Raw genomic sequence first — 23174 nt, 5'->3', positions numbered from 1 at the left:
CAAGAGTTGGATAAACCGTGTTCCGGCAAGATTTGGTATGAATACATAGTGAGAGATATTCGACCATTCGTAAATATCTACTCTTGAGCTTTGGTGGTCAACGTGTGATTTCCTACTAGTGAGCGTGCTTTCCTGGCTGCCTCTTCATGATTAATAGGGGCATTTACAAGCATTTACTTATATGAGAGTTTGCTACTGAAGGTGGGAAATGATTTATGTATGCATAGGCATGTGTGCAAGCAACCCGCTTCCATATTGTTAGTGATGCATTGCGAGACGTTTAAGGGTTATAGTTTGAAATTGAATTTGCATGTACTCACAAACTTGTGCATCAACACAAACACAAACACCAACACACCTATGTGCAAACAGAAAAATACAGCTGTGAATTAAAGTACACTTGTTAAGAGAAGTACACTTGTTAAGAGAATAATTCCAAATGTTGAAATCTTCTTTCAATGCTGTACATTATTATGCCAGTTTCTTGCTGTCTTAATACCGTTTTCTTTCCATCCCTTCATCCAGGCACATGGGTGACATTTGGCGGACAGATAACAGATGAGGTATGTCTTCTTCCAATATCTATTTCATGGCAAGTTCAAAAATATTCTATAACAGACAGTGCGCTTCAGAGGGTCCGTCTGAACAGAATGTCGCCATCGTCTTCTGAGCATCCTGGGTATCCTGTGTCTTCCAGAATAGTGAAACAGTCCGCAACATTGGTACCCTGGTCAATGACTTTTTTAATGTGGATGGATGGACAAAACTCAAAACTCAAAACATTCCAAACCTGATCAGTTAGCCTGCATGTTAAATTCACCTTTGTTCAAAGACAGTGAGAGTCTAATATCCTGGCAGGCAGAGTGTGTGTGTGTGTGTGTGTGTGTGTGTGTGTGTGTGTGTGTGTGTGTGTGTGTGTGTGTGTGTGTGTGTGTGTGTGTGTGTGTGTGTGTGTGTGTGTGTGTGTGTGTGTGTGTGTGTGTGTGTGTGTGTGTGTGTGTGTGTGTATGTGTGTGTGTGTGTGTGCATGCATTTAGGTAGCATATTATCTGATTTAAATATAAATTATGCGACATGCGCAAATATATCCATACAGCATGTATGGCGACGCACATATACTATTAACAGCCCGCACACACACACCCTCACACACACACACACACACACACACACACACACACACACACACACACACACACACACACACACACACACACACACACACACACACACACACACACACACACACACACACAAACACACACACACACATAAAAGGCGGGGATGTTCAACCTCCAGGATGTATAAATAAGTAACATTATGTAATGACACGTCATTCATCTCCTCCCTGATGACTACCATACATCCAGGGCTCCATGACCTCGAGGCACAACACAGCCGTCTCAAAGGGTCAACCTCTCACACACACTAACACACACCACGTCCCCCGCCTCCACCACCAGCACCCTACCACCACCACCACCATGTAAGCCTTCAAATCAATGTCAACGTGCCTCTGCTTTACACTGTTACCGGGAGTGACATGCAGCTGGAATCAGCAGCAGCAGCAGCAGCAGCAGCAGCAGCAGCAGCAGCAGCGCAGCAGCGCGTGGGAATCACCCACACGGTCATGGTGGATAATGGAGGGCTTCAGAAAGCCCTCTAATCCCTGCTCTCTGATCACTGAAGCCTTCTCAAACGACTCCTTGCCTCAAGCACGCTAAAGCTGCGCTGTATGGGTGGATCGGCGAGGTCGAAGGGTTTAGGAATCTGCGATCACGGTTGAGTCAACGTTTGCTAACTCTTTAAGAAACCGTCAGGAATCACTTCTGTTATAGATTTAACCATTTATTGCATAACATGGTTATAGTGTTTAGTTTGGCGGCATGGTTCCACTCTATTCTGGTGCTCCCTGCTGTAGGATTTAAAGCATAACATACTGATTTCGGATAGCCACGCCCAATTGTTTGCTTGTTATTTTTCACTAATTCTGTGTTATCTTGTTCCAGAGATTTCGATTTTAGGCATTCTGTGCCAAATACAACCTGTCATTTGTTATTTTCCCGTAATGTCAATGCATAATCGTTTTTTATAATCGTGATCTCAATCTTGAAATGCTTTTCATACAAGCATCTACCAAGAGGTATATATTAGGTATATCAAAGCAACAGAACAGCAGGCACCGTTGGCAGTCTCCCTTGCCTGCCCTGAATATTGAAACAGAAGTGACAAATGTTTCGAGCGTAGTCGGACTGTAAATCAGAACACAAAGGTCAGTCTAACGAGGGAGGCCTATGGCCGGGGGCGGTTAGCTTTGTCGCAAACGTCCTTGAATCAATTCACCCCCCCAAACACACACACACACACACACACACACACACACACACACACACACACACACACACACACACACACACACACACACACACACACACACACACACACACACACACACAGACACACACACACACACACACACACACACACACACACACACACACACACACACAGACACACACACACACGCGCACACACACACACACACACAGACACACACACACACACACACAGGCGCTACACAACATATTCTACAAACACCTTTAGCTATGTGTCCTCATTATGGGATGGGTGAAAACTCGTGTTGCCACAACAACACTTGATGGTCGAGGTATGGCTGCATCAGGATCAGTGTGAGACAATACAAATACTACAAACGCAACGTGTGCTACCAACACTGAGTCACACAAACAAACACATTTGCGCTGTGCATTCACTTCACTGCACTATGTGGAGGCTATATTGGGTGTTAAATCAACGTTCAATTCATCGATACACTGTAGGCTGAGCATAATTCATTTTGTAAGGCAAATCAATATCGCCTATTGGTAAAACAGCCAGACTGAAATATCAAGTGGAATAGATGTAGGTGATACATGACAGACATTCCATTCGCATTGAACACAGTCGCAGTAGGTAGAAATATGGATCAATACGTTACTTTCTGAGAACTCAAAGGAGACTAAACGTGGGGATCTTAGTGAAGATAATGGTTAGCCTACACACTATAGACTCTGAACTGATTAAACACCATAAACAGCCTAGGCCCACACAGTGTAGTAGAGTCAATGCACAGCGCGAAACAGGGAAAGGTCATTAATGGACCGGTGGGCTCTGACTCTCGTTATCGTTGAATCAAGAGGTGGAGCTCATTTCACTGTTGAATTAAAAGTAGCATTATTAGTGATGAAAAATCCACAAACTGCTTTGTTTTATGCAATTGTAGTGATGAGGAAAAGCGGCATGAAAGACACATTTTAGGCTGCATAAAATACATTGTATCAGATGCGGTATCAGATTGTATATAATGCGGCGTTATGAATGCTTAAACGCTGTATTTTACGCCCATTTGAATGAATACACCTCTCCTACGAGGCAAAGTTTTGACTCTTTGAGCCTTCCATATGTGCGTGCGTGCGTGCGTGCGTGCACAGGCACTGGGTGGTCCCCCTGCCTTCTGCAGTGATCATGACCTCTGAAGTTACATAAAGAGGACATGTTTCTCTCTGTCTTTCTCTGTGTCTCTTTGTGTCTGTCCATCTCCCTGTTTCTCTGAACTACCGGATAGAGACCACCTTAACCTTTGCTTCCCCCTGTACTGCACACCAGTACCTCCCACACACACATCTGAAATGACTCACACTGGCTGTCGATTGGGGTGTTAGTTTTTATTTTTGTATGGGTATTTCTTTGTGTGTGTGTGTGTGTTTGTGTGTCTGTCTGTTTCTGTCAGTTTCTGTGTGTGTGTGTGTGTGTGTGTGTGTGTGTGTGTGTGTGTGTGTGTGTGTGTGTGTGTGTGTGTGTGTGAGATCGTCTGATTAAATTTTGTTTACCCAAGAAGTTTACATATTGATTAGTGCAGCATCGGGGTATTGGATTCATTTAAATGTCAAATTCTAATGGAAAATACATACTGCTAAACGCTATTGTGTTATGCTGACCTTCCAATCTGCCAATCTTTCTTTGTTTGCTTTAAAAAACACTGTAACAAAAGCAGCGTTGCACCTGAGCCTGCTTTTTCATCCTATCAATTTGCATCCTATCTAATGCTTGCAAAGTAACATTTCACATCACATTTGCACAGAAAAACTCAGGATTTCTCTTTTAATTTCTGTTGTTTCTAAATGTTGTCCCACTCATTGGCCCCATCACAATGCATCAGCACCTGAGCCCCCAGCCCCGGGCTAACTGGCCCCTGAATGTTTCTGATTATACGCCCATGTGTGTGTGTGTGTGTGTGTGTGTGTGTGTGTGTGTGTGTGTGTGTGTGTGTGTGTGTGTGTGTGTGTGTGTGTGTGTGTGTGTGTGTCTGTGTGTCTGTGTGTCTGTGTGTTGTTGTTGTGGTGGGTTTTTCTTAGTGGGACAGTAGTCAGACCTCTTCACACTCATTCTGCAGAATAATAATCTCAACAAACTGTAGAAACAAACCATCACAAATAAACTCACCACACACACACACACACACACACACACACACACACACACACGCACACACACACACACACACACACAAACGCACACACACACACACACACACACACACACACACACACACACACACACACACACACACACACACACACACACACACACACACACACACACACACACACACACACACACACACACACACACACACAGGGTCGTACTTGTGTCCAGCCAGAGGTGGTGTCAGAATGAGGAAGCAGAGGAGAGATGAGCACACTCTCAGAGGACAGATTACCTCTTCTGTGCAACACGACTTTTACTGTCTACTGTCTCCACAGGGAAACATCTACACGACGATACACTAACGATAATGTATACAATACTGATAAGAAACGATGTTTATAATGTATTGCGTATATCATTAAATAGAACCACAGTTACCGCATATCATATGTTATATCATATAAGTTTTCTTGGCCGAAATTTATTTGAGGACTCAGTAATTCTGAAGTTGTGGAAGAAAACCTTATTCCATGTGTGAATTAGGCCATATTATTTGGCCATAAACTGAGCCATTTGAAGTTTTAAATTCATGTGCATCTGTCTCATCGGAGACTGCAGATGCGCTGTCAAAATATCAACTCGTCAGATTCAAATGCGCTCATGGCTCTTAAAGGGGATGGGAGCTGGCACTCTCATTGGTTTATTGCACGTTACGCCCAGGTGTACACACATTATTATTAACCACATCTCCCCACAATAACATCCCCGAAAGCCTTGTCCTTAAAACCTTGTCAAGCTGAGCAGTGGACATCAGAAACTCAGTGACACCACACACTGTCGCTTCTATCCCTGAACCAAACCTAACCCTAAACTGACATTTGAGTGAGTGAATATGTTAAAGAAAATGTACGTCGACATGCCAGCCTTTTTATGCTCTAAGCAGTAAGATTAGACTCTTTTCTGAGGTTGAGCGGAGTTCTAATGGACGAGCAATGTTGTGGTGCGGGTCAAATGGCCTTGAATAATTCACATTGGGAGCGACAGACCTGAAAGTGAAAGCTGAGCACCGTGAGCCCTCTGCGCGTGGCTGACCTCTGTGTGACCTTGGGGGCAGGTGGCGGAGCAGCTGATGACCATCGCCTACGAGGGCGGAGTCAACCTGTTTGACACTGCCGAGGTCTACGCCGGGGGCAAGTATGTTATCCGGGCGCTCCTGGTTTGCACTCTTTTAGCGTGTCAATCGGAATTCTGTACGAGGAGTTATTTTCCGTTATCATCATTGCATTGCCACACAGTGTCGTACATACTGCATACAAATTAAGGGAAATTTTGTTATTCTTTTCTATTAATTATTCCTCCAATTATAACCTCTGAGAAACAATTTAATCTTGCGAGCCTGTATAGTTTAACCCTGCCATGCGTAAATTGGGCATTCTCCCTCCATTTATGATTCCATTCATACAATTTACAATTATGAGTGTATTGGAACTCAATCAAAAAGTGTGATGATATTGAAAAAAATCTTTTGTTTGTTGGTTTTTTTCATGCTGAAGACAAAGTGTGACACGATAGATCAAAGACATCATGATGTAACAGCCCGGCCTCCTGTCTCTCTCTCTCTCTCTCTCTCTCTCTCTCAGGGCAGAAATCATCCTTGGAAACATAATCAAGAAGAAATGCTGGAGGTAATGTTCATGTTAGCATGTGTTTGTGTGCTCGACGTCATGGGGGTTTCGTTCTGACTTCCAAGTCTCATGTGAAAATGTAAACACACTCATTTGCAAGTCCCGAGGCACATGCACACAGCGTGAGTCCCGCAGTCGGAACCACATGAGATCCAAGGTTCTGGTCTGACTGCTGAGATTCTCTCATCTGCATCTTGTTTTTCCCCTTTTGAATGAATGCCAGTCCTTTGATGTGATGGACTGGGGCAAACGTGACTGTCAGACACATTTGCCAGAGTTGAAAGAGTCAGGATGAAGGGTTGGGTTTTTAGATTGATGTGCAACCTGGGCACATTTTGTTGACATTTGAATATCAATAAAGGAACCTTTTTTTTCTTCCTTCTATATTTTCTTTCTGTCTGTTGTCCATCTGTCTCTACAACTCCTCATGTCCTTTCCCAGGCGATCCAGTTTAGTGATTACAACGAAGCTCTTCTGGGGGGGAAAGTAAGTGAAGCCATTCAACACATGAGTGGTAAAAACTAAAACATATTGATTACAATTTGAGTGCACTCACGCAAAGACTCTCTCCTTTCCTCTCTCTCACTCAATCACTCACTCACTCACTCACTCACTCACTGACTCTCACACACACACACACACACACACACACACACACACACACACACACACACACACACACACACACACACACACACACACACACACACACACACACACACACACACACACACACACACACACACACACACACACAGACACACACACAGACACACACACACACACACAATCAACCAAACACATACACAAGAAAAACAACTTTCACATTCTCTGAAGTACTCCTTCTTCAGGACCCTTTCACTTCAGAGAGATTGAGGCCCCCTCCCCCTCCTCCTTTTAGTCCATCTCCAACTCTACCTGCTCCTCCTCCTCCCCCTCCTCCTCTTAGTCCACCTCCAAAACTACCTCTTCCTCCCCGTCCACCTCCTCCTCCTTTTAGTCCACCTCCAACTCTACCTCCTCCTCCCCCTCTTCCTCCCCGTCCACCTCCTCCTCCTCCTCTTAGTCTACCTCCTCCTCTTAGCCCACCTCCTCCTCTTTGTTGACCTCCAACTCGACCTCCTCCTCCTCCTCCTCCTCGTTGTCAACCTCCAACTCTACCTCCTCTTCCTCCTCCTCCTCCTCCTCCTCCTCCTCCTCCTCCTCCTCCTCCTCATCCAAATCCAACTCCTCCTCCTCCTCTTCCTCCTCCTCCTCCTCCTCCATCTCCTCTCAGCTGGCCCCTTGGGGGGTCCGGAACAGAGAAGTGTTTGACTCATGCTTACATAAAGCAGTGTGGCTTGTGCACAGAGATGACACACTCCAGACTGGGGTCAAGCATCCTTATAAGAGTCATGGTGCCTGAAACAAACCCCTTTTGTTGCTGGGGTTTTTTTGTCGCCGTTGCTGTGCATGATATAAGAAGTTTCCGGCATTGAAGTTAGGCTGAATGCCCTGTACACAATAATAGCCATTTGATGACTTGAACATCTGCTCACGCCTACTAACATTAACAGAAATACGGTGCATACCGTGTACTCACAGTATATAATACTGTCTCAACAGGCACAGTGAGGAAAAACTGCACATATCATTATATATATTCTCAGATATAACCTGACATAACCATAAACACACAAAGAAACATATTCATATTTCTAACAAAGGCTTTTAAGCCGCTGGAATCAGAAATACAAGATAACATATTACCTGTAATACACTTGCGCAGTTATACACAAACACGCATACACACTATTACACAAACGGAAAGATAACAAATGTGTGCCAAATGTGTGCCTTGTGTTGGGTCCAACAGAGCAGAGACAGAGAGAGGACTGTCCAGGAAGCACATAATTGAAGGTAAGAACACACACGAACGCACGCAAGCACGCACGCACGCAGGCACGCACGCACACACACACACATAGTGTAACATCAAATCACAAAGGGTTGATCTGTCTGTCTGTCTGTCTGTCTGTCTGTCTGTCTGTCTGTCTGTCTGTCTGTCTGTCTGTCTGTCTGTCTGTCTGTCTGTCTGTCCGTCTGTCCGTCTTTTTGTCTGTCTGTCTGTCTGTCTGTCTGTCTACGTTGCAGGACTGAAAGGCTCTCTACAGAGACTGCAGCTGGAGTATGTGGATGTTGTATTTGCCAACAGGCCAGACAGCAACACACCCATGGAGGGTAAGTGGTTCAGCCCGTCCTGCTGTCCGAGCAACCAATCAATGAAAAGGTCAAAAAGGGTCATGCCTGTTATTCTTTTCTCTTTTTTGCACTGAACATGCAAAAAACGATAGGTTACAGACTTCACCGTTTGCCTTGGGAAGGAAATGTCAAGGTCCTATGTTGGCTTGCTTAGAACAATTTGAAATTATCGATTTGTCAAGACGAGTCAAAGCTCAAGAAAATAAACGCAGAAAATGTTCCACAGGTCGATATTTCAATTGTTCTTGTCTCAAACTTCATTTCATTTACGATAATGGAGAAAAACAGGGGGGTAGTTCCCGTCAAGGCAATGTGTTTAATTAAAACCTTTGTTTGACAAGTGTTATCCATTTCTTTCACTCAAGTACCAGTCCAGATGCATTGTGTTGTGTTGTGCGTTGTGTTTCAAACATTCCATTGCAATGTTTGAAATGGAATCACTTGGCCCAGGGACACTTAATGAAGAATCAGCAGCTCTGACCCGTGCGTGCGTGTGTGTGCGTGCGTGTGTGTGCATGCGTGTGTGCATGTGTGTGCGTGTGTGTGTGTGCGTTCAAGCATGCATGTGTGTATTTGCACAAGTTTTTTTGTGAGTGTGCACACGTGTATATTCATTTGTGTGTGTGTTAATTTCCCAATAGGCAAGTTGGTATTTATTTTATTTTCTGTGAGGACTGATGATGATAATAACATCTAAGAACATGAATGACTTTGTTGCACACATTAAAGAGGGAGTTTCGTCTTTCATTTTAAACCTACACTTCACCTCCAACTTCAACCTGTTCTACCGCTCCCCTCGTCTGATTGGTTAACTACCTCGTCTTCGAACACCAGTAGAATAACAGCAGAACGACCGTAGAATTACGGCAGTAGTAACAGTAGAAAGCCAGTGGTAATAATAGTATAAATCTGAGTTTGTGTCTTGGCCTGGAGCGGTGTGAATACTTGCGTAATTGGCCGGCTCCGCAGCTAAAAGCCTCATGAAAGATTCAGTGGCTTGAATGCGTTCCAAGGGCTCCCTTATTGCCTGCGTTTTTGTCCTTGGAGTTTGCAGGAGGGGAATTAGTGATGAGGTGTCCTGTAGCACTTAAGGGAAAATACTGTCAAACACTTCACCGCAGACGGAGGGATGCTCAGAGCGTCAAACGAAGATCGATAACAAAAACTTTTTTTTTCCACCATTTTCTTTATTTTCTTTAATTCGGGCAGCGGCTCAACTTTCCTGACCCCCCCTCCCTCCAGACGGTCGGCTGCGTGTTCAGCATTTTTGAGAAGTTGCAGTTGGATTATCTCATAGGTCATCTGTGTTAGAGAGTCACCTCTCCCTGGGTACACTCTTGGCCTGGATATATGAGATCGAAAGGCAGTTTTTTTGCGAGCAAACAACTAGTGTAGTGAGACTGTTTCAATGGATACGACTGTTGCTCTCTAGTGGCGAACCTTGGTAATGTCCACAATCTTCCACAAATCTGAACATTGGACATGCCTATGTTCAATATATTTACAAAAGGGAAAACAATTAATTGGCATTTGGATTGATTTCAATTATTATTCTTTTTTTTAAATGGCATCTTTCATTCTCGAACTGGGCAAACAAACAAAAAACACGTGAAACATTTTTTTTCTTTTAGCCATGGAACTAGCGGACTGATGAACCTCATGTGTGCTTCATGTGTCTCTGCAGAGATTGTGCGAGCCATGACCTATGTGATCAACCAGGGCATGGCCATGTACTGGGGCACCTCCCGGTGGACTGCTATGGAGATCATGGTGAGTGGAGACTCTCTCTCACTCTCTCTCTCTCGCTCTCTCTCGCTCTGTATCTGATAATGATGAAACCAAGCAAATGGTTGGTACACCAGTCATCTACGTGACGGGTTGTAATTTAGATACCCTCAGTGATGAAGGGAGAATAGAAGGGGGTGGTAAACAAAGCTTCAGTGTGGCCGTGGCAGGCAGGTATTACAGACTGCTCAGCACACTCACAAACACACACACACACACACACACACACACACACACACACACACACACACACACACACACACACACACACACACACACACACACACACACACACACACACACACACACACACACACACACATACACACACACACACACACACACACACACACACACACACACACATATACACGCATACACCAGTCACACAATCCGCCCCCCAATGTTGACGTGCATGAAGCCGGTGTCAAACACCGCGGCACTAAGGTGCTCATTTGTAACTTGAGTGTATGAGACAACATGGTCTGCGTGTGTGTGTGCGTGTGTGTGCGCGAATGTGCACAGTGTCTGGGAAAGTGCAGATGTTTGTGTGAGTGGAGGTAGAAGGTTTCACTTTGTCTCTGCTCTCCCCCCTCCAGGAGGCCTACTCGGTGGCCCGACAGTTCAACCTCATCCCCCCGGTGTGTGAGCAGGCAGAGTACCATCTGTTCCAGAGGGAGAAGGTGGAGGTGCAGCTCCCCGAGCTCTACCACAAGATAGGCATGGCTGGAGTCTTGTTGTTCTTTGGTTGTTTCTTTGGTTCATGATGCATGAAGCAGGCAAAGTTTAGGTACGTTAAAGTGGCAAACTAAAAAGAAGCTATTCTGATTTCATTGGCGACACCGATTGCGATAAGCCGTAATTGCAGGTTGGTTTTTTGGACCTTGTTTTCCAGAGATCAAACGAGTGTGGCCTGTGTGACGTCAGTCAGTTGGTTTACTTGCTTCGTTAGCAGAGGCTGTGAGTGAGATGGAGAGCGGGACTGTTGCGTTAGCGCTGCCTACCCTCTCTGGTGGAACAACCACTGCTGGGTGATGAAAGTCTGTGCGAGGGCTTAAATCAGTGGGCAATAGGCTTATTCCTCATTATGTTACCTTATTTATCTATATATAGTGACTTCAAAGGTTACTTAGATGAAAACCTTCGAGATTAGTCCTTCAAGGTTATTCACAAAGATCGATAAAATAAAATGTGTTATTATCATGTAGAGGCATTACAATGTTTTACTACATTTACTACATATCTGTAACACTCTCTTCTCTCCAAATTTCTTTTTTTCTATAGGCCTACCATTCCGCCAAAGACAGAACTCAATAAAATATTAAAAATCTAACTATCTAACATCAGTGCCTCTACTCTACCAATTTCCTATTACCCATCAAATCCGAAAACATTCTTTTAAATCAACAACCTTTTTAATCAGCTACCTTATGGTTTCCATGGTCACAGGAGTGGGGGCCATGACGTGGTCTCCGCTGGCTTGTGGCATCATCTCTGGGAAGTACGAGAACGGCATTCCGGAAACTTCTCGGGCCTCAATGAAGGTAAACCAGCCTCATATGCTATTATTTAATCTATAAGGGTCTACTAAATATCACATGCTAAGCTGCGGAAGAGTGACAGAATTCCACAGGGTTTTGGTCTTTTTTCTTTGGTCAAGTAATTAATTGGGAAATAATTTGTCCTTATGGGTTGACATTTTTGTGTTTGAACCTGCCATAGTGTTTCTCATGCGAGACGTGGCTTATCGCCAAAAGAAAATCCCTGGATGCGTTCTGATGTGCGAGCCCTATAATTCAAATAATGAATAATAGATTACGCAAAGATAAAGCTGGCAGGAAAAAAGCTCTGTACCACCCCTGGTCAGCTTCAGGTGCATGTGGTTTATCTAACGATCCCACTGGCCAGGCCTGCCACACAAACACCAGAGAAGCCAACCATGGTTGGAGAGGCTGGGGCCATCAGGACTGGAGCTCACTGTGAGGAGGTATTGGGGGACAGGACATTGTTTTGGAATGAGACGTCTCTCTCTCTCTGTCCAGTCCTACCAGTGGCTGAAGGAGAAGATAGTGAGTGAAGACGGGAGGAAGCAGCAGGCCAAGCTGAAGGAGCTTGGTCATATCGCTGAGAAGCTGGGCTGCACTCTGCCTCAACTGGCAGTGGGTAAGACGCACGCACACACACACACACACACACACACACACACACACACACACACACACACACACACACACACACACACACACACACACACACACACACACACACACACACACACACACACACACACACACACACACACACACACACACAAACAAAAAGTAGAGGATACATAATGTCAGTATATTATGTCAGCAAATATTATATTATTTAATAATCTATACCCAATAATACACCTTTCCAGCATGGTGCCTAAGAAACGAAGGCGTGAGCTCAGTTCTTCTGGGAACCTCCAACCCTCAGCAGCTCACAGAGAACCTGGGAGCTATACAGGTGGGAACGCACACACACACACACACACACACACACACACACACACACACACACACACACACACACACACACACACACACACACACACACACACACACACACACACACACACACACACACACACACACAGTTTATTCTCACTCGATTCCATCTCTCGCCCTCCCTCCCTGCCTCCTCTCCCCCCAGTTCCTGCCGAAGATGACCTCCCATGTAGCGTCCGACATTGACCACATCCTGGGCAACAGGCCGTACGGTAGGAAGGACTTCCGCTCCTAGACCCAGGCGTAGCTCCTGTCCTTGGGTCGGCTGTGTCCACATCCATCCCCACCTGTCTGTCTACTCACCCTGGAGACAGCCCTTCACCAGTGCCTCTTTCGGGGCCCCCCCAGAGCGCCAGGCTAGCTTCATAGACCAGCTCCAGACAGCTCAGCTTAGCCCTCTAACCCCAAACCCTTCTGAGAACTAGCCCTGCTGGGCACAGCTCAGAGGTTAAGCCCCACTCCAGCTGTGATACGAAGGATCCTAGCTTATGGTTCTGTCCGCCTGTTCACTGTGTTATATTCTACTACTAGTCCAGTGCAGCAATAGGGCACAGTGATATTCAGCTTCCTGCCCTGTCAGCATCCCAACCCATGTTCCTATACTCGTGCACCCGCTACGTTAAGCTTAGATACAGCTCCATGATCCAGACAGCTTTCCAAACTGTGTCTTTCTGGTTAACCTGTACATTTTGAACTTCTTCAAAATGTAATTCAGAAGCTTTAGAAAAAGACACAATACATGCCTTTGAAAGTATGCTTAACTTAAACAAGCTTCAGGTGCGTGCAATATAGATGACAATGTATGCTCTCCATTATTTATTAATTGATTTAATACACTATAAGAGGCTTATAATCAATATATGGGAAATATCTCTTGCTCCAAACAAAGGTTTCATCCTACACAGAAATGATAATGGAAAGATGCAATATGATATTATGCCATATGATAACCAATTTTTCATATATATGCACATGTATATCAATAGATATATCTATATATATAGATATAGATAAACATATATAATATATATTGAACTAACCAGAGATCATTGGTTGGAATTATTTCATGAGATAAAAATGCTAAAATATGATGCATGTGACGACCCATGAGCTGTTCTACATCAAACCCCATAGAGAACCGAATATTTGTGAGAGCACCTGCAACACGCCTCTAATGCAGTGCTTTGAAAAGCAAGCCCCTGTTCTGGTCAGCAATCTCCCATTTATACCACAGGATTGTGGGAAAATTGGTTTAGGAGGACAGGAGAGAGTGAAGCATGTTTCCTCCTTTAGTACACTCGAAGACGTCTAGACCCCTGCTTAGATCCTAGAAGGAAGAGAATTATGTTGAAATGGATGCTTCCTTCTCTCTGTTTGCATCTATTAATGACAACTTTATTTTGCCTGTAAACAGAGCTTGTATTGTTGACTTGGGCATGAAACGTTGGGGAATATATTAAATCTCCACAGTAATCAACATAGTCCGTTATGGACATACTTGCTCTAAATGGGTACCATGCCTTCTACAATTCCTACTGTTTTACAGTGAGTAAAAGAGGACGTATTTTGGAAATTATAAAAAAATATATAGAGTATTATTTTATGGTATTGAATGATTCTTGGTTATTATTTTGACTTCTTTGGTCAACAATGATGACATGGTGTACATGTAAATAGAACGTTAACGAGACCCATGTAAGATAAGACGATACCAAGCCTATTTTCTTGCGTAACGTATGGCTAAGTTATGATAAACAAATGTAAATAGTGTTCATCTGTTAAACCTCTTGCAGTGTCGTGCACTAGTGCTGGCTTCCAATATCGACTCTGTCCTCTTGCTTTAACTGATTATTTATTACTATTCATTTTTTTCCCATATCTCTTGTGATATGTTCTACAAGTAATACATGTGATAAATAAAGGGTCAGCCATTGTTTTGGCTTACTTATAGGTACCAAGAAATCAATGGATTATTAATATGTCTGTTGACGTGACATGTATTTATGTATTTGGCGCAATCATCAATGCTCAGGCTTCTTGTTAAAGATGGTCATTTGGAAAAAGCCATCAAATGATTTAGAGTATATATTAGTATGCTCTAAATCAGTATAGATTTTAGAGGGGGCATATCTGCTGACATAGAGGAACCCAGTGTAATATAAATACAGAGTTACTATTTTAATTATAAGTTTGTTATGTTATACAATACATCACACACAGGTTTGGTTAGAATCAGAAATAAGGGCAATCATTGTATGTGAAAGGCCTTTTTGAACGGTTTGTGTGAAAGTTGTGAGTCAGTGATGACATAACAATAGTGAAGGAACTATAGTGATCACTGTAGGAACCATAGTGACTACTGAAGGAACCATAGTGATCCCATAAGGAACACAAGTGATTGCATAAGGCAAAATAGTGATCCCATATAGAACCAGTGATCACATAAGAAACAATAGTGATCACATAAAGAACCATAGTGATCACGTATAGGAACCGTAGGGATTGCAAAGGGAACCATAGGAACCATAGCGATCCAATAAGGAACAAAACTGGCCGCATAAGGAACCAATAAAGGCAGTGGGTGCAGAGAATCAAACTAGAGTGCCTTTAGTCCTGATTACAAAACACGGATGTTTTGATGACATGGTGGTTGTTTCCTTATTGTTCCTGTCCCACACAAGAGGCAAAATATATAAATTATTGATGATAGTTGTATCATTTGGGATATTAATAGATAGGTTTGAATAGAACTTAAGAGGAAAAGGCGATCCAAGATGATTCAAGAAGCGTCTGTATGCGAGCCTACACTCTGAAGGACAACTTACTGAAATACATTGATATCCAAAGCAGGGAGACACAAATCTGGTAATGTATTATCTAAAATATAAGGTCTTGATATTGAGGGTTTGGAAAAATCATTGTAATGTTTTAGAATGACGAGAGTACAGACTATATTCAAGTTAGTCAAAATGTGCTGCTTTTACCCAGATAATAACAAAATTGAGCCAGCCTTTCACCTAAGCCTTTCCTATTCTTAATGTATTCTGTATTGTTTCATAGAAAAGCCTTGTTGGTCCATGTATTTGTGTAAAGATCCAAACTGTTCTGAACATTCACTCCTCTGTAAATATATAACAAAGTGTGAATAAATGCATAACACTAACAGCTAAACCGGTTTCCTTTTGTACCATTTGTTAGTATACACTTTACACATTTATTTTTCTAATCTACAGTTACAATGCAATAATGGAACTGTATAAAAAAAAATACTTCTCTGCTTTGATGTCTCCAAACTCTCAGGCACTACCCAGTACCAAAATAAACACAGAAAACTTGACCAATCAAACCATACAATCGGTTTATTTTTGGTGACTCTTGAGTAATGATTTAGCTTCTCGGACACTTGTACCATAACGGCAAGGTGTGGGGCACATTTCACACATAACCTCGCTCATTCTAAAACTCGTACACAACTGTACAAAAAAAAGAATCACAAAGTTGAGAAATCTCAGTCCACATCGCGATGAGATGTCAATACTGCCTGAAGAAATCGTGCTGAGATATTTTTGCCATGGGGCCCACACCTAAAGTGTAATAATAAAGTGTTGAAGAAGATGAGGATCAAACTTGGCCACTTTTATTGGTACAAAAAAACAGACAGACAAACCTGGAGACAGCCTCCAGATATTTGATGATAATGGATTTCATGATTAAATGTGATGTATTTTTCTACCCCACCTGCCCACCGAACCCTACCAAATTTAAATGTGAATACTGAATATCCTTGCTTCCCCCTGGGACTGATTCCACCCTCCCTCCCTCCCTCCCCAGAGTTGTTTATTTGCTCTTGTTCTTCGGTAGTTGGTTTACTTAGATCCGGTGGACAGCAGAGCGATCAGGCCGGAGGAGGCGCTGATTGACAGGATGTAGTTACTGGAGGGAGAAGGGTTAAGGTCATAAGACGTATGATGTGAAGTCCATGCGCCTGTTCATGTCAAACATCAGGGTAGAAGGTTAAACGATGTCAAACCCCCCATTAAACGATACAAAAGCAACCAAGTTGTTGCGTTTATGTAGCTACAACCATTATGGAGCATGAAAGGAAAAGTTACCGCTTTACAGGAAAGTTTATTTCAACATCAGCTATTTCCCCTAATTCCACATTCTAACTGCATGTCAATGCAAGTCCCACTGGGAACTGAAAGGATACACGGTGGGGTTGAAGTTCTTGAGCAGGAAGAAGGAGGCGACGATGACGAGCACCAAGAAGAGGGTGTTGTTGTAGAAGATGGAGAAGGTTGTGGCTTCGTAATCGGCCACTTCGTTCTTCTTCCACAGGATCCTTGGCAAAAGAGAGCAGGATGGAGAATCAGCATTGATTTGACTCACACATTGATATCTATACAATAGCCCTGAACTGCATGCAAGACAACGCAGACTTCTACTACGATGCCATTTTGATCCAAATCATATTATAGGTTTAAATAATGGTTGCTCTAGTTAATCTTAGAAGAGGAACACACAGCTCTGTCAATAGCAGCTCTTTGCCCACTGGAGTGCCAAACATCTCTAGTATCTTATTAACTAAAAGAGGAAGCTTTGTGGGAAAACTAATTAGGTTACCATTTTGGTGACCAACAATCAATCGCAAAGGCCTGGACTTTTTTTTAACTGTACGAAACCTGTGTGGAGTTCCTTTTTTAGTCGGTTCTTCGTACAAGGAATACAAGTTACATAGCCAACAGTGTGCTTCATAATAGCCATGCAGGAGATAAGGCTTGTTGCAACTCTTTGCTGGTCTAAATTGAGCTTTTGCACTTGGAAAAACTAGTGCATGGAATCTCATTACATGGCCGGGCTGTCTTTTTTTGGTTCACTGACAGAGCACACCTTACTGTCCAGTATTAGGGCAAATATGATTAAGTAAAAATTGGCCATCATAATATGACGAGATGCATAGCGTCTGGTCAAAATATATAAGTAGGGCAGTTTTAGCTCTTCTGCCAATAACCTTGCACTAAATGGAAGGTTATCAGAGATTGAGTTTTGTATGAGTGACAAGATAAGGGTTGGACTGCCAGCCGCCGGCTCACCTCTCATCCTTCTCCTTGCGGGACATCTTGCGGTTGTCAGCCTCAGACAGCTTCCTCGTCACCTCCTTGGAAACAGCGTCCTCCCTCTTCTGGGCGACCCTGAGGCAAGAGAGTGGAAACTGATGAGTGGGGAGTGAGCACTGTCTCTGAGACTAGATGGCAGATTAATCAATGGGTCATAGATCAATAATAGAGATGAAGATCACAGGAGACGTCTGATTCCCAAGAGATTTTATCAAAGGAAGTTGAATATTCATGTTCAGGGCAAAGATTACAAATTGAGATGACAGAAATAAAAAAAGGGTGGGGGGTCTAAAGAGTTGTATTTAAAGATTATGTACCACCCTTTGAGTACACGTAGTAGTAGTTTTCACATCCTATCTTCCCGTGTGGGATGTGTGCAGACAAAGACAATAATCAAATAACATCTTGCTCCACTCCAATACGTACTTGTGTTTGAGGACAAATTTGACGTTTTTGTAGGCAAAGGCAACGAGGTATGTGCTGACCAAAGTCATCACAGCATACAACACTGCAGACTGGACCAGGTCCATATGCCAGATCCTCCAGAACAGCCCTGGAAACACACAGAGAAAGAGAGGTAAGGCACTGGTCAACTGTATGTCAACAATGAAAAGTCCGTTTAAAAAGCTTTTCATTTTTATGACGTTTGCCTTACATGAACATTTTATTTTTTGCTTTACATGAACAACTCTTACAAAACAAATCTCAAAAGTTTAATTACATTTAACCAGTTAGCATCAAGTTATAATTTCCACAAGCTAATCACTAATTTGACACGTCACAACACAATACGAACAGCTTAATGTGTCTTCTGAAGCACTTTTTTCACTTCTTGACGAAACTTTCCTCATACATGACAGACGATTTATGTTCAATCAAAAGGCATTCTGATACAAATGGGATGACCCCAAGCTGTCAAAAGACGTGCAACACATCGTTAGACTCCATTTATCGCGATCAGCTAAGCTCCGGAGAGGGAACTACGACGGAAGGTAAGAAGAGGTAGCGATGCAAATGTCCTCCTTTTCGTTTGCGACTTCATTCAGAGTTACATAGCTCCATGTACTAGGCCAGGCTCGGCCGCGGCTGTCCTGCCACGGATGCAGAGCTACACTTCAGTCTCGGAGAAATACTCACAGATGGGTATGGCGGACACGATCAGCGCATTGCCGTAGAAGAGAGCAGTCGATTTGGCCGACAGGTTTCTGCTGAAGTCCTGGAGGAGAAGGTCTTCCTCGGACTGTTGCTTGCTGCTGCCTTTGGGTGCCATGGTTTGTGAGGGGTGAGCCGATCTCTCCGGGGTCTTCACAGGAAAGAGGAATGACACGTAGTAGTAACAGCGGGTTTGAAAAGGCTAGCGTCGCGTCAGCACTAGCACGGAAGTAGATTCTCGGTGAGACCGGAAAGCACTGTAGTAGATTCACTGAACCGAAGGAGATGTATGATATACTGCCATCTAGTGACCGTGTTTATGTAATCTGTCTGGTGCGTAAACCGCCACCAGGGGTCACTACCTCATACAGCATTGTAACGCTGCCATTAAGTCGTGTCCATAATATTGAATCCATGGTGCATTATTATTATAAATAATAATAACAATAATATAAATAATTAGTAGGCTTACTATAGGCTTCTGGTTGCCATTTATGTTTCTATTTCCTTTTAATCTTTGAAATTCCTGCCTTATTTCCCCTCACTGCCACCAATGTCCACTGCATATCACGCCATTGCTAGGACGCTCAACCTGTGGCTCCATGCTGTGAAAGTGCTGAACTTGCTGTGAAAGTGCGTGCAAATGTATATGTGCGTGCGTGCACATTAGAAGGCAATGCAGAGGGACAGGTTTGCGTGATGCCACTGTCTTCAAAAGGAGGTTTTAAGTTTAGGATTAAATATGCACTCCAGGGGTGCAGGAATGAGGCATGGGGGAAGGGGGACAGGGATGTTCATGCCAAAATGTCTACCAAGACAATGCCATGCAACCTTGACAATGATCTCTCTCTCTCTCTCTCTCTCTCTCTCTCTCTCTCTCTCTCTCTCTCTCTCTCTCTCTCTCTCTCTCTCTCTCTCTCTCTCTCTCTCTCTCTCTCTCTCTCTCTCTCTCTCTCTCTCTCTCTCTATCCCCCTCTGTCTGCCACATCTCTTTTGTTCTAGTGACACCGCAGACATATCTGAAGCACGTGTACACACACACACACACACACACACACACACACACACACACACACACACACACACACACACACACACACACACACACACACACACACACACACACACACACACACAGCTGTACTGTATATCAGCTCGTTGTACCCTGAGGGGTCCTTGTGACACAACACCTATCACCATGTCAACTAGTGGACTTATCTCTCCTCCCTCGCCTGCCCAAAGCCCTGCTGCAGGTGGCCTGTTCCCCCTGCGAGCCATAACCCAGTGTGGGGGTGGATTGGTGTGGGTAAACGGGCATGCGTGCACGTGAATATGTGTGTGTGTGTATGTGCAATGACACTGTTTAACTATAGAGTATTAAATGTATCCCCGCCCCACACACTCAAAATCAGCTCCCCCCCACATTCTACTATTTAAATTATGCATATATATATATATATATATATATATAGATCAATTGATATATCGAGATAGATATGATTCGATGCATATGCAATTTAAATATTGATAGATACATTTATTTGCATAAACATTTAAAGTAAATATATATACATACATATATAAATATATATATAGATACATTTTAATTCATATACAATTAATGTACATATGAAGACACATTTATATTTCGTAGTCTTCATTAAAGTATAAACAGGAAAGAGGGCGAAAAAGTGTAAAATGAAGAGAGATGAAGATGAAGAGAGGCGAGAAAATACTTGTTAATTCAGAGGATGCCAGACAAGTGTTTAAAACTTTTGCCCCTTTTCTCTTTGTTTCTTCTATCTGACAGTTTGTTTGCATTTAGGCAAACAGTTTGTGTATGTGTGTGTGTGCATGTGTTTGTGTGTGTGCACGCATGCGTGAGTTCAATATTGTGAGACTGAGACTTCAGATATCCAACCTAAACTTTGATCTCTGTCCCATTACTTTCTCCTTGCTAAGTGGAACAAACGCACGCACACACACACACACACACACACACACACACACACACACACACACACACACACACACACACACACACACACACACACACACACACACACACACACACACACACACACACACACACGAACGCACACTGACATCCGCACACACACAAACAAGCCCTGACCGTCCTAGTGGAACTACGTCAATAACCTCTGTCTTTCTTTATCATCGAGGTCTATAAATCCATTTACTGCAAGTGTTATGACTATCATCTTACCCCCGGCTGGATGTCTCATTTCTATTTACATATTCATTCGTTATTTACATTGATCCGCCGCCATCGACTCTTACTGCTCAGACTAGTATTTGCAGTGCTCTAGTCTGAGCAGTAAGATATGTTTTAGTTGAGAGTAATGCTGCTGGGCAGGTCTATGTGTCTCCCACAGCTCCAGCCCAGCTGAACATAATAAGGTTAACAAGGCTGTTGACGGGGACGAGAGCGGCCATAAATTAGGAGCTGACTCTAATGACAGACTGACTCAACGCCGAGGAAGCGTCCATGTGTTTTCGTTGAGCGCCGTGCGTTTACTGGGTCAGGCCGTCCCAGGCGCAGCCATCCCTGACCAGCCCCGGACTGAGATGACACGGATTGATCTCTCCTCTCCCCGCCTCGAGTTACTGCAACCCTCCGCGGCACGGCCTGCTTCTCAAAACAAACGCTCACATGGTCCCATTCTTTCTCTCTACGTCTGGGCTCAAACAAACCCAGCGTGTCCTGAGCGTATCTGCAGATTATAGAAAGCAATAAGGGAAAATTTCTGGAAAAAAAAAACAAGGGGATGAGATTGTAGTGGGTCCATTTTGATGCGTGTAGATAAAGTTCAGAGTGACCTAGTGATTCTATTTGCAAAGTTATTTGCTTCTTGGAAAAGAGATGAGTGGGACATTTCCGTTGCTGCCCTGAGCCTAATAGGAAGACACCACAGAGCTTGGTCATTATAACACAAAGAGTGTTTTGTCCTTGTGTGTGTGTGTTTTCCAAAGTAGTTTTGGATGAGCGTGTGTTTACGCATAACGTGTTTGTTAGTGTGTGTGTGTGTGTGTGTGTGTGTGTGTGTGTGTGTGTGTGTGTGTGTGTGTGTGTGTGTGTGTGTGTGTGTGTGTGTGTGTTTTTGTGTGTGTGTGTGTGTGTGTGTGTGTGAGTGTGTCTGTGTGTGTGTGTGTGTGTGTGTGTGTGTGTGTGTGTGTGCGTGCGTGTGCGCGCGTGTGTGTGTGTGTGTGTGTTTGTGTGTGTGTGCGCAGCAGCACGAAGGCTAACCTGCTGCCAACTTTACTTTTCTTTAGAAGCCAAGAGAAGGGAAAAAAATGTGTTGACATTTTGGCCATTGAGGGAAGCTTGCTGTTCCATTGGCATCTGAAAGGTCAACGTGGGTTTTGGACAGTCGAGTGTGTGGGTAGATTTCATGTGCCTTTGTGTGTGCCTATTCATGTGAGATGAGCTGCAGTGTGCATGTTTCTATGCTCTAGCTTGCATGGCTATTTCTGTTTGTGTTTATCCATGTGTGTGTGTGTGTCTGTCTGTTTGTGTGTGTGTGCATCTGCCCACAGGTGCATGTGTGTTTTTTTGTTGTCAAAAAGTAGCATGTTTGATGTGTGTGTTACCAATGGCCAATCCATGTATGAAGAGCAGAGAAGCCGTGTAGCCACAATTCCTGGGACTAGCTGTGAAGTCAAGTGGGAGGCAGATATCTCTCTCTAGCTCTCTTGTCGCGCTGGTGAACTATTGTTCATCTCTTCCTTTGCAAGGCTGTAAAGCTTAGGTTCAAATCACAGCAGGGTTTGCTTTGGGTTTTTCAGTAAAATGCAGGAGGGAGATTATTCTGAAGCCAAACCTTGGAAGTTCCATGGTAGTCACATGGTAATACATTCCATTAGTGTTGACTTGAATACGAATGCCTTGTGTAGGGGGAGGTTTCTCTTTTGAGGCATCCTGTTAGAAGGTGCCTTGCTGCTGTAACTATGGTGATGAATTGCATTGTGTTGAAAACAGAGGTGTCAACGCAGGGTAAACCAAGGTGTCGCACATTCATAATGTATTTCACTGCTTCAGTTAATCCAGCAGCTCCAATATTCATGTGTGGAACTAAACTAAACACTTGTCTTGGAAAGGCATCCTTTACTGTAAACTAAAGGTAGAAACAACTGACACTGAATCTCTTTAA

The 23174-nt window shown here is 43.6% G+C and overlaps 2 protein-coding genes across 5 annotated transcripts in view; one reads left to right on the top strand and one right to left on the bottom strand.

Moving 5' to 3' along the window:
- Nucleotides 1–16083, top strand: part of kcnab1a (potassium voltage-gated channel subfamily A regulatory beta subunit 1a) — an 81952-nt gene extending 65869 nt beyond the window's left edge. For all 4 annotated transcript variants that reach the window (XM_056610746.1, XM_056610742.1, XM_056610745.1 and 1 more), the window contains 12 exons: nt 526–563; nt 5603–5682; nt 6129–6173; nt 6615–6659; nt 8029–8072; nt 8307–8393; nt 10099–10184; nt 10799–10919; nt 11649–11743; nt 12242–12362; nt 12604–12692; nt 12879–16083. In XM_056610746.1, the coding sequence (XP_056466721.1) occupies nt 526–563; nt 5603–5682; nt 6129–6173; nt 6615–6659; nt 8029–8072; nt 8307–8393; nt 10099–10184; nt 10799–10919; nt 11649–11743; nt 12242–12362; nt 12604–12692; nt 12879–12968 (941 nt within the window). In that variant the 3' untranslated portion in view covers nt 12969–16083. The remainder of the gene's footprint in view (nt 1–525; nt 564–5602; nt 5683–6128; nt 6174–6614; nt 6660–8028; nt 8073–8306; nt 8394–10098; nt 10185–10798; nt 10920–11648; nt 11744–12241; nt 12363–12603; nt 12693–12878) is intronic.
- On the bottom strand, nt 15902–19236 carry ssr3 (signal sequence receptor, gamma). The gene is made up of 5 exons (XM_056610747.1): nt 18988–19236; nt 18277–18403; nt 17827–17925; nt 16944–17075; nt 15902–16666 (listed from the first exon to the last, which is right to left on the bottom strand). Exons 1-5 carry the CDS (start codon nt 19118–19120, stop codon nt 16600–16602), a joined length of 558 nt encoding a protein of 185 aa, XP_056466722.1. The 5' UTR covers nt 19121–19236; the 3' UTR covers nt 15902–16599.
- Nucleotides 19237–23174: the final 3938 nt, after the last annotated feature.

This window comes from Gadus chalcogrammus, chromosome 16 (genome assembly GCF_026213295.1).
Source record: "Gadus chalcogrammus isolate NIFS_2021 chromosome 16, NIFS_Gcha_1.0, whole genome shotgun sequence".
Lineage (NCBI taxonomy): Eukaryota > Metazoa > Chordata > Actinopteri > Gadiformes > Gadidae > Gadus > Gadus chalcogrammus.
The sequence above is the reverse complement of the archived record's forward strand: the minus strand, read 5'-3'. Positions and strand labels throughout refer to the sequence as shown.